General features: G+C 43.8%; 1 protein-coding gene across 1 annotated transcript; it reads left to right on the top strand.

Moving 5' to 3' along the window:
- The first annotated feature begins 3,535 nt into the window (after window positions 1-3,535).
- Window positions 3,536-11,354, top strand: NDUFA13 (NADH:ubiquinone oxidoreductase subunit A13). Its single transcript, XM_015813465.2, has 5 exons — window positions 3,536-3,679; window positions 4,845-4,923; window positions 5,943-6,014; window positions 8,737-8,806; window positions 11,144-11,354. The coding sequence occupies exons 1-5, from the start codon at window positions 3,580-3,582 to the stop codon at window positions 11,261-11,263; spliced, it is 441 nt and encodes a 146-aa protein (XP_015668951.1). The 5' UTR covers window positions 3,536-3,579; the 3' UTR covers window positions 11,264-11,354.
- The last annotated feature ends 378 nt before the right edge of the window (window positions 11,355-11,732 follow it).

The following is an 11,732-nucleotide window of genomic DNA, read 5'->3' as shown; positions in this document are numbered from 1 at the left end:
TGTAAAGAGCATTACAGTAGTCCAGGCGGGAGGTGACAAGGGCCTGAGTGACTGTGCGCAAAGCATCCCGGTCCAGAAAAGGGCGCAACTGGTAGATCAGGCGAACCTGATAAAACGCCCCCCTGGTCACGGCCGACAAATGGTCTTCCAGTGTCAGCCGTGGATCCAGGAGGACACCCAAGTTGCGTGCCCTCTCTGATCTGGCAGTATGGCCAGTGATGGGATTCAAATATGTGAACAACCGGTTCTCTGTGTGGATACTGCTTCCGGACGTCCATTGTGGGCCTGGGCAACAAAAAATTAGCTACCGGTTCTGCCGAAGTAGTGCGAACTGGCTGAATCCCACCACTGAGTATGGCACATCTGGAAATGAGAAGTTGCCATCAAGCACTTTTAATTGCTAGCATTTGTCTGTTAGCAATAGCACTTAGACTTATACGCCGCTTCAGTGGTGCTTTACAGCACTCTCTGAGCAGTTTACAATGTCAGCATATTGCCCCCAACAATCTGAGTCCTCATTTTATTGACCTCGGGAGAATGGAAGGCTGAGTCAACCTTGAGCCAGTCAGGATTGAACGCCTGGCTGTGGGCAGAGTCAGCTTGTAATACTGCATTCTAACTACTGCGCTACCAGGGCTCAGAAAGCTGATAACAAATGGCACTCAGGTTTGTTTGACACTTGTTCAGAGCACAAATGGCTGGGCAACCTTTGATTCCTTCAAGGTACTATATCCTGGGCATGAAATAAAACATAGCTCCAGTTTTGATGGGGGGAGGGGAGAAGCTTGAGCATTTGACAAGCTATTGACATCCTGAGGATTTCTCTTTCAGTTGCTAAACCAAGGGAGTTTTATCTTGACAGATAAAGCTATAGAAATTGTAGAAAGCATCTGATCCCGAAGGTGCCAGTTCTCCCATCTAATTTTCATCTGCTTCAGAGATGGAGTGGGATAGCTGATGCACTGCTAAACAAAGAAATAAAAGGACTAACCTCCATGCACAGCCCTTAGTGTTGACAATCACTTCCTAGTTGGCTGCTGTCTGGTTTTTAGCTTGACCCTCTCCAGGGAAGGGAAATTCAGTCCTTGCTGAAATGATGAGTCCACAACTGATCTCCTTAGGAAGTTGTGCCCACATTCATTTGCAGTCTGCTTCTCTGTAATTTAAAATGATTACTTTATGTCCTGTCCTCTGGGTTAATACAGAACAGGATATTTTTTTAGTTTGATTTATATCACCGTTGTTGTATAAAGGTATACTCTCCTATTTTTCCCACAGCAACTCTGCTGAGTTGAACTGAAGAGCAATTGCTTGAAATGTATTTAACCAAGTTGTGAAAATAAAATCAAGGAACATTTTATCTCTTGAAGGCCAAAGAAAGCATGAATATCAAATATTGGGGGTAAGGAGGTAAATATCCTGTATTATATTATTACTCTTTTGAAGTAAGCATCTGGGCATCTAAAATACTATTTAGTGTAAAACAAAAATGGCCCATCTAAAGGCTGTGTTTGCACAATAGGATAGTGTACAAGTTTAGTTTATGGCTTAGCGTCTTGTGTGAACTTGGGTAATTGGATCACTCAGTCAGCCATGAGACCATAATAGGTGACAAGAAACAGATAAAAAAAGGATATTTATATGGCCCATCCAGAGTTATTTTGTGAACTGTATGGCCACAGAAATTAAAGAAATAAAACCAAAATTCAGTCATTGGTGTCTCTTATTTGGACTAGACATGCTCAAGTTCTGGAAGACTGAGGCCAGCCAGTGGTTTTGTAAGTCCAGCCATAAAATACCATCTACAAATATTTCAATGGCTGTGTTCGAGACAACAGATGTAAACAAAATCAAATTAAGCAACAACAGTCATATTAAGCAAATTCATATTAATATATAAACTTGGAACATTGTGTAACATGGCCACTGTTTTATAAACATGGTTGATGGTATAGAGCAGAATTTTTCAAATTTGTCGGCTTTAAGATCAAACAAAGAGTAAAAGTGACCTTATCAGTGAGATAGGCAGCATACAAAATAAATAAATAAATAATGGCACTTTTCCCCATCATACTGTACAGGTAATCCTCAACAGTTCATTTAGTGACCATTCAAAGTTATAACAGCACTGAAAAAAGTGACTTATGACCATTTTTTTACACTTACAACCTTTGTAGCATCCCTATGATCATGTGATCAAAATTTAGATGCTTGGCAACTGGTTCATACTTATGACCATTGCTGTTTCCCAGGGTCATGTGATCACCTTTTGACAACCAGTCAACGGGGAAGCCGGATTCACTTAAACAGCCATAATAAAGTTGTAAGGGACCTTGGAGGTCATCTAGTCCAACCCCCTGCTCAGGCAGGAAACCCTATACCATTTCAGACAAATGGCTGTCCAGTCTCTTCTTAAAAACTTCCAGTGTTGGAGCATTCACCACTTCTTGGGGCAGGTTGTTCCACTGATTAATTGTTCTAACTGTCAGGAAGTTTCTCCTTAGTTCTAGGTTGCTTCTCTCCTTGATGAGTTTCCATCCGTTGCTCCTTGGCCTGCCTTCAGGTGCTTTGGAGAATAGCTTGACTCCCTCTTCTTTGTGGCAGCTCCTGAGATATTGGAACACTGCTATCATGTCCCCCCTCGTCCTTCTCTTCATTAAACCAGACATACCCAATTCCAGCAACCGTTCCTTATATGTTTCAGCCTCCAGTCCCCTGATCATCTTTGTTGCTCTTCTCTGTACTCTTTCTAGAGCAGGGGTCCTCAATTGTGGCAACTTTAAGACTTGTGGACTTCAACTCCCAGAATCCCTCAGCCAGCTTTGCTGGCTGAGGGATTCTGGGAGTTGAAGTCCACAAGTCTTAAAGTTGCCAAGGTTGAGGACCCCTGTTCTAGAGTCTCAACATCTTTTTTACATCGTGGTGACCAAAACTGGGTGCAGTGCTCCAAGTGTGGCCTTACTAGTAACTAACTTATCAACTGCAGTGATTCGCTTAACAATTGTGGCAAGAAAATGGGGCAAAGCTCACTTAACAAATGTCTCACTTAACAACATAAATTTTGGCCTCAATTGTGGTCCTAAGTCGAGGACTACCTGCATTCCGGAGCCTTTTTATTGGAGCGTTTTTTCCGGTGCTGCTGCTTTGCATTTCCCTGAACTGCAAATTAGGTATCAGATCCAAACACATTCTGGGAGCGCAGAAAAGGAGAGTTTTTTTTCCTTAATTTGTCGTGTTTCAAAAAAAAAAAAAAAAAAAAAAGGTCGGCAACCTTCTGTCCTCGGACTGCAAAACCCCTCCCAATGCATTCTGCGAATCATAAACGTGTCCTGCAATGCGTTGGGCGTGAGAGGCAGGAACTGTTTCCAAGCGCGCTCCGGGAATCGAGCAAACCCTCCCCGCGACCCGCACAGCAGCCTCGTCGTCCGAGTTCCCCGGGCCCGGAATTCCTGTCACGTGATCGCCAATCTTCGGCCAAGATCGGCTTTGATTGCGTCGCTCCCGTGACGTCATCCAAAAGAGACGAGCGGCAGATCGGGATAGAAGCGTTGGGTCGGGAGATAGCCGCCCGCTTCCAAGATGGCGGCGGGAGCCTGGAAGGTGAAGCAGGACATGCCGCCGGCGGGCGGTTATGGACCAATCGACTATAAGAGGCGATTGCCCTATCGGGGGCTCCCGGGTGAGGATGGGGAGATGGGGTCTTGAAACTCGGGTGCTGGGGTCTTCAGGAGACGGCTGGCTCTCGGTCCCTCGTCTAAGGTAGGGCTGGCTGTCTTGCTTTTGAATAAGCCACCATGGGCTGTGTTCACAGGCGGAGTCCAAGTCGTGCTTTTCCAACCGTTCACACGACACCCTAAACCTGTAAGATAAGCCTAGTCACGGCCCTTTCTTGCAGCTGTCAACCAATCGTGGCTTATTCAACAAGCCATGGTTGGGTGCACCCTTGCACAACATGCAAGGAATCTGAGGAGATGGATGGTAAGTTTGTGTGAGAGTTGGGGGTTCTCCACAGGTGATAAAGGAAATGGGGAGGGGGCACAGCCTTTCAACCGATTTATCTCATAGATCCCCATTAGAGCAGCTTCTGAAGAGGATCTCTTATTATCCTTCCCATTCAGCAGATTGTCCAGACTGGGTTCCTACACAGGTAGTCCTCAACTTACAACAGTTCATTTAGTAACTGAAATTACATTGGCACTGAAAAAAGTGCCTTATGATCGTTTTTCACACAACCCTTGCAGCATCCCTATGCTCACGTGATCAAAATTTGGCCGCTTGACAGCTAGCTCATATTTATGACGGTTGCACTGTCCCAGGGTCATGTGATCATTTTTTGAGACCTTCTGATAAGCAAAGTCAATGGGGAAGCCTGATTCATTTAACAACCGTTTTACTAATTTAAGTGCAGTGATTCACTTAACAGTTGTGACAAGAATGGTCACTGAAGAGCTGTCTCACTTAGCAACAGCAGTGTTGTGCTCCATTGTGTTTGTAAGTTGAGGACCGCCTGTAAAATAGTCAACGATGAAAAACTGCAATGGGGTCATGGAATCAGCAAGCAGGAATCTCCCTGAACTTCATGTCTAAAGAAAAAAAAGCAAGGTGTCCTCATGACTTTTGAAACCCTTGGAGCTTTTTTTTCTTGTTTTACTGTTACAGTTATTAATAATAATAATAATAATAATAATAATAATAATAATAATAATAAAGTTGGAAGGGACCTTGGAAGTCATTTAGTCCAACCCGCTGCTCAGGCAGGAAACCCTATACCATTTCAGACAAATGGCTGTCCAGTCTCTTGGTGGTTGCTAATAAACATGAGGATTCCATTTTGCTTTTTCTAGGTTATGGCCTTCTTGCCATTGGACTTGGGGCTTTTGTTTTTGGCTCTTATGTTGTTTTCAGATGGAACTGGGAGAGAAGGTAAGTTTGCAATCGTTCCCTTCATTTAATTGGCCCGAAAAATATGCTTGACAGTCTCAGGCTGCCTTTGCTCAGCACATTAACCCATACAGTGGTTTGTCTGGGTTTTGTTCCGTGCACGTGGCACTCGGCTAATTGTGATTTATTCCTTAATCCATGATACACATTTAATCAACAGATCAAGTTGTATATGGAGAATTTTGATATACTGATGAAAACCGTTATGTGGAGAAGTTTCGTATTCCAGGGCAGAGAACGTGGAAGTAGCATCCACAGAACACCTGGCTGTTTTGCCACCTCCTACTGTATGGATGCTGAAGGGACTCGGAAGGATGAACTTTTTATGTTCTTGCTTTAAACTGGGATAAGGAATGTTCCTTCTTCCTGGGTGTTCTGGATAAGGTTGCGGTTGTGTTGGAGGAAAGCAAGTACAGTATAGACTTGGGATGTTTTATAGCTCAATGTTTTCTATGCTCCTCCGTTTTTCAGACTGGTTTCTTTCTCATTTCAACCTAGAAATGCCAGGATTTGAATCTGACGCCTTCTGAACAACTATCCTTTTAGCACTGCATGTTGTTTCCCATCCTGGTGCCTTAAACTATGCTGGGAGGGATTTTGTGAGTTGGCATCCACCAATTTTGGAAGGGATCAGATGGAGGACTCTCCTGTAATAGTCTCAGATTCTCCAGAAGTGGAGATAAGAATTCCCAAGTTCTTAGAGGACCTGGATGGTGCGCACAAGTTTTATTTCCTCTTTATTGAAGGGTGAATGAGATCTCCTGTTTTTTCCAACCCTGGTAACTTTAATATGTTTGGGTTTCAGTTCCCAGCGCCCCCAGAACTAATATGGGTGGACTTTCAATATGGGTGGAATTCTTCATCCACCATGCTAGAAGTTGAAGTCCATACATCCTAAAGTTGCTGAGGTTGGGAAACACTATGTTACAGGAACTGGAAACCAGTTTTGTCCTAGCACGTTTTTATGGGTCACCTTCCTGCTCTTTTCCCGCCTTTTCTAGACAACACGCCTTTGAGGACATGGAAGCCCGGATAGCAATGATGCCTCTCTTAATGGCTGAAGACGACCGAAGGTAGGTTCAGCTTTCTAGGCCTGGGTGCCGAGAGACTTTTACCTCCTTTATTCCTTTGGTCTAAGCCAGTGTTTCTCAGCAACTTTAAGATGTGTAGACTTCAACTCCCAGAAGACTCCAGCCAGTCAGGTTGGTTGGGGATTTCTGGGAGTTGAAGTCCATCTTAAAGCAACTGAGGTTGAAAAACCCTGGTCTAGGCAGAAAGCAGATTTTTCACTTCCCCAAGCGGATCTATTGTCCTTCCGTTAACTGTTGCCCGCTTCCAAAATACTAAGAAACTTGAGTTCTTCAAATACAGGTAGTCCTTGACTCACAACCATTCATTTAGCGACCGTTCACAAGTTACAACAGCATTTTAAAAAAGTGACTTATGGCCAGTTTTTCCCCCTGGAGAAAATCTATCTACGTGGTTGCTAAGAATCAACATTGATTTGATGGTGCCTTATCAAATGATGGGTGCAAACTGAATTAAGATGACAATTCACTGGGAGGCACAAGATTTAACCCTTTCTGAATGCAAAGAGATTTTTTTCTCTCTCTCTTAATTGTCAAGGACTTGACAGAAAAGCTATTTTTTTCTCTGGGGTGGTTCTTAGTGGGCAAATCTAGAAGAGTATAAGTGTTTGGTGAACTGCTTGCAATTATGGACAGCAGCTAAGCTGCCAAGAACCCAAGAGTTGAACTTTATAGATAGCCTTCGATTTACAATCACAATTGGGACTAGAACGTCTGTTGATAAGCAATGCAGTGAGCTGTGTTTGATTTTAAAATTTGTGTGTCTGTTTACTCCTCCCCAAGCAAGGAGAGTGATAAGGACAGCAACCCATCCCTTAGCACATAATCTGAACTGACAAAGTGTTTCAAATAAATTTGTTAAGTGCAACAGCTAAGTGGGCCTACAGCATTTAAGCCATAAACGAGGAACAACAAAATAACACAGACTACCTGAAATTCCCCGATGGCGGCTGCAGAAGCCCAAATTTAACAACAACAACAAAAGCTTGCCAGATGTTATGTTATTCCCATGAGAATATTAAAGTACAGATACGTCTCGACCTATGAACATAATTGAGGCTCAGATTTCCATTGCTAAGCAAGACAGTTGTGAAGTGAGCTTGGCCCCATGTTACGACCTTTTTTTGCCACAGTTGTTAACCAAATCGCTGCAGTTGTTAAGTTAGTAGCACAATTGTTAAGTGAATCTGGCTTCCCCCTTGATTTTGCTTATCAAAAGGTCACCAAAGGTGATCACGTGACCCCGGGACACTGCAACCATCATCAATACATGCCGGTTGCCAAGCATCCGGATTTTGATCACGTGGCAGCATGGGGGTGCTGCCATGCTTGTTAAGTACCCTTTTTCAATGCCCTTGCAACTTCAAACAGTCACTAAACAAATGGTTGTAAGTCAAGGACTACCTTTATTGCAGGATTTGGTAAGGTTTTTAAAGTTAAGTGTCTGTGCAAGATCATATACTCCCAAAATAAGACCGGGTCTTATATTAATTCTTGCTCCAAAAAACGCATTAGGGCTTATATTCGGGGAAATACAGTACTAAATGCGTCCGTCTTAACTGGGGCTTATTTTTGGGGTGGAACTTATATTACAAGCATCCTGAAAAATCACGCTAGGCAGGGCTTATTTTCTGGTTGGGTCTTATTTTCAGGGAAACATGGTAGTGATGGTCCCCAGCACATTAAAATAATTACAGGCCAGAGGGACCGGGTTTACTGAAACTCTGAATCCAGCCCCATATGGTTTTGTGTAAGGACTAAATTTGGCCAGAGGTAGGAATTCATTTGCATAAATACCCAGGATGCCTCATTCCTCCCCACACTCTCTGCATATACGGGCAGCCCTTAACTTACGACTTATTGCTGCTGTAACAGACCCCGAAAAAGGGACTTACAACTTGGTTTCAAAGTTCCAACATCAGCACCCCCCACCCACCCCCCCACCCCCCCGCAGTCACATAATAGCCATATTTTGTGCCCTCCGCATCTAGCCTGCATTTACGGGCATTTTCAGTGTCCCACCGTCACATTATTGTGATTTGCGACCCTTTTGCTGGAAGAAAAACAGCATTTGCTTGCAGTTTACCGCAAAACCCAATCCATGGTGAACGATGGGTTATTTCAGTGATGGCGAACCTTTTAGAGACCGAGTGCCCAAACTGTAACCCAAAACCCACTTATGCATCGTCGAGTGCCGGGTGGGTGTGGCCCATCTGGTGGACGTGACAGACTGGGTGGGACTAAAAAGTTCAATCAATCAATTCCCACTTGGCAAAATCTTTTTTTTTTTCCTGCGAGAAGTTGAAATTGACAATCTTTTTTTTTTTTTTTTTTTTGCACATGGCGACGGAGGCCTAAAGCAAAAAGGTTTTATAAAACCCAGCTGAAGGCCTAGGACTGGGGCAACGGTGCGTGTGCCCACAGAGAGGGCTCTGAGTGCCGCCTCTGGCACCCGTGCCATAGGTTCACCACCACTAGGTTATGTCATGATCAGTTGTTCACTTAATGACTGCTGTGTTCTCCTAAATGACCACTGCGAAACAGTTTATAAAATTGAGTCCGGTCAAATGGTGACCCCCTTTATAACCGTCACAACTTAATGGCCGTAATTGCCAGGCTGAATTACTCGAGGGCCACCTGAATGTGAGTCAGATCATCCGGATTTTCTCTCTTATCTACTTTTATCTCTCTCTCTCTCTTGTGGAAGGACACTGCGCCTCTTGCGTCATAATTACGATGAGGAAGCCAAGATCATGAAAGACGTCCCTGGCTGGCAGGTTGGAATCTTTGGCAATTTTGAAATAAAAGGAATTTCTTTTTCCTCCTGTTGCACCCCACATTTTTCCTCTCCCCCACTTCTTAACCCTTGGCCGCCCCTCCCTTGTGAAGCCTTTCCCTACACAGCTATAATATAGGGCAGGGGTCTCCAACCTTGGCAACTTTAAGACTTGTGGACTTCAACTCCCAGAATTCCTCAGCCAGCTTAGGCTTTGGCGGGTTTTCTAACAAACCGCCCTACCCTCTTCTCCCCAGTGAGTGACCTTGGTTTCCACGGGACACAATATTGTTTAGACTAACCGAGATACTCCGTTCCCCCTCCCTTTCGTGTGGCCACTTAGAATGAGCAAGATGGCTGCAGCCAGGTTCGTTGTAGAGCTGACATTGTCGTTAAGTGAATCTGGCTTCCCGCATTGACTTTGCTGGCTGGGAAGTTTGCAGACTCACGATTGAATGACAGTGGGATGCTGCAATCATTCTACATACATCCCAGTTGCCAAGTGCCCAAATTCTGATCATGTGACCCCAGGGAAATGCTGCAGTGGTCAATAAGTGCAAGGACTGGTCGTAAGCCATTTTTTTGCAGTGTCGTAACTTTGAACGGTCACTAAACAAGTGGTTAGAAGTCGAGGACTACTTGTAGTAAGCAGTGGGGTTAAATAGATCATTCCATAGGCAGGCAGCCCCTCCCCTTTGCAAGATCCCTACTGGGTGATGCAGGAATAGCTCCGGACTGGCTGGCCTTGGAGCATCCAGGCATTTCCCCCGCTGTTCCTCCTTTGGTGCCTGGTCTTTCTCTTATGAAGAGGGGACATGATGCAGGAGTCGGGACTTCACTTTGCAAGCTACAGTTTCAAAACGGGAGGGGAGACAGCGACGAAACTGTGGATCTGGTCCTTGCTTAAATTTGCTGCAGAGTTCTTTGCTTATATCGATGGGAGTTGCTAAGTTAGTAGCATGGCAGTTAAGTGAATCTGGCTTCCCCCATTGACTTTGCTTGTCAGAAGGTCACACACACCTGAGCCCAGGACATGGCAAACATCATAAGATACATGCCAGTTGCCAAATGTCCGAATTTTGTTCACGTGACCATAGGGGTGTTGCAACGGTCATTAAGTGTGAAAAACGCTAGATAGATAGATAGACAGACAGACAGACAGACATGTAGGTAGGTAGGTAGGTAGGTAGATGTGCATGGATGGGTGGGTGGGTGGGTAGGTAGGTAGGTAGATAGATAGATAGATAGATAGATAGATAGATAGATAGATAGATAGATAGATAGATAGATAGATAGATAGATAGATAGATAGATAGATAGATAGATAGATAGATAGATAGGATGGATAGATAGATAGATAGAGAGAGAGAGAGAGAGAGAGAGAGAGAGAGATGTGCTTAGATAGATAGATAGATAGATAGATAGATAGATAGATAGATAGATAGATAGATAGATAGATAGATAGATAGATAGATAGATAGATAGATAGATAGATAGATGTGCTAGAATGGATGGATAGATAGATAGATATGGATGGATGGATAGATAGATAGATAGAGCACAATAACACATTAGAAATGAAATTTAGTTGCTTGCTCTCAAAGTGTACTCATACATAACACACATTTAAACATGCTATATACAACATATGTGTAGAGTGCAGACCTACATCATTACATATAAGTAACATATAAATATTAATCACTGTCCATCTTGAATGCATAACGGATGGAGGAAACTTTATAGAGTTCACAAGGTTAATACTGTATGGAACAAAACTGTGACTGAATCTGGATGTTCTGTTTCGGATATTATTATCATTTATTTGATTTTTATCCTGCCTTTATTATTGTTTATAAATAACTCAAGGAGGCCAGCATACCTCCTTCCTTCTCCTAATTTCCCCACAGCAACAATGCTGTGAGGTGGATTTCTGCTGGCCCAAGGTCACCGAAACGGTTTTCGTGCCTAAGGCGGGACTAGAACTCAACCTCTCCTGGTCATTGGTCCAAAGTCATCCAGCTCTAAGGCGGGACTAGAACACAACCTCTCCTGGTCATTGGTCCAAAGTCATCCAGCCCTAAGGCAGGACTAGAACTCACGGTCTCCTGTTCCTAAGTTACCACCTTAACCACTAGACCGGGGTAGTCAACCTTGGCTCTTTTATGACTCGTGGACTTCAACTCCCAGAATTCTTGAGCCAGCTAAGCTGGCTCAGGAATTCTGGGAATTGAAGTCCACGAGTCATAAAAGAGCCAAGGTTGACTACCCCTGCACTAGACCAAACTGGCTTTTCTTCCTGAGTATTGGCTGACCTGTTCTCTCTCTCTTCTCCCAGGTTGGGGAGTCTGTCTATCATACCACACGCTGGGTGACCCCCAGAGCTGACGAGCTGTACTTCCTTCAGCCATCCAAAGTTCAGAAAGATGTCTTCTTAGGCTACACCTGGAGCACATAAGCAGACGGGTTGTGGAAGGACCCACCTCTCTCACTTTCCCAAGATGGAACACATTTCTTAATAAACTATTGCTCTCTGGAGCATCGATCCATTGCTGGCTGCCTTTGTCTTTTCTGCCTTCTCCTCTTCCATTTTGCCGATTATTTTATTGCCATACATAGTTAGCAAAAGAAACCAAACGAGAAATAGACAACCATCAACGTGCGTCACGAAAACAATGACAACCTCCAACTTTATCCCAACAAATGCATCAAAAAAGGTTTCTGTAGAAAAATTGGCAAACGAATAGAGACAACTTTACTCTTGGTATTAAAAAAAAATGTATTACGATTGTTTAATGGTGAAATCGCCAAACCAGCTGATGCTTTCCACTTTTGCCGTTCTTGATTACGTTGCACTTCAACCAAATCTGAACACTCTTTGTACATCCTCCGAGAAGCCGTGTAATTTGTGGGTTGCAACATACAAC

Source organism: Protobothrops mucrosquamatus, unplaced genomic scaffold (assembly GCF_001527695.2).
Source record: "Protobothrops mucrosquamatus isolate PMUCROS unplaced genomic scaffold, P.Mucros_1.0 scaffold157, whole genome shotgun sequence".
Classification (NCBI taxonomy): domain Eukaryota; kingdom Metazoa; phylum Chordata; class Lepidosauria; order Squamata; family Viperidae; genus Protobothrops; species Protobothrops mucrosquamatus.
This window is presented reverse-complemented; position numbering and strand designations above follow the sequence as displayed.

What these genes read in the sequence shown, in the direction of transcription:
- NDUFA13 (XM_015813465.2), top strand. Translation starts at nt 3,580, where the DNA reads ATGGCGGCGGGAGCCTGGAAGGTGAAGCAGGACATGCCGCCGGCGGGC. An exon ending in GCCCTATCGGGGGCTCCCGG is followed by an intron (nt 3,680 to 4,844) that starts GTGAGGATGGGG and finishes TGCTTTTTCTAG; the next exon opens with GTTATGGCCTTCTTGCCATT. An exon ending in AAGACGTCCCTGGCTGGCAG is followed by an intron (nt 8,807 to 11,143) that starts GTTGGAATCTTT and finishes CTCTTCTCCCAG; the next exon opens with GTTGGGGAGTCTGTCTATCA.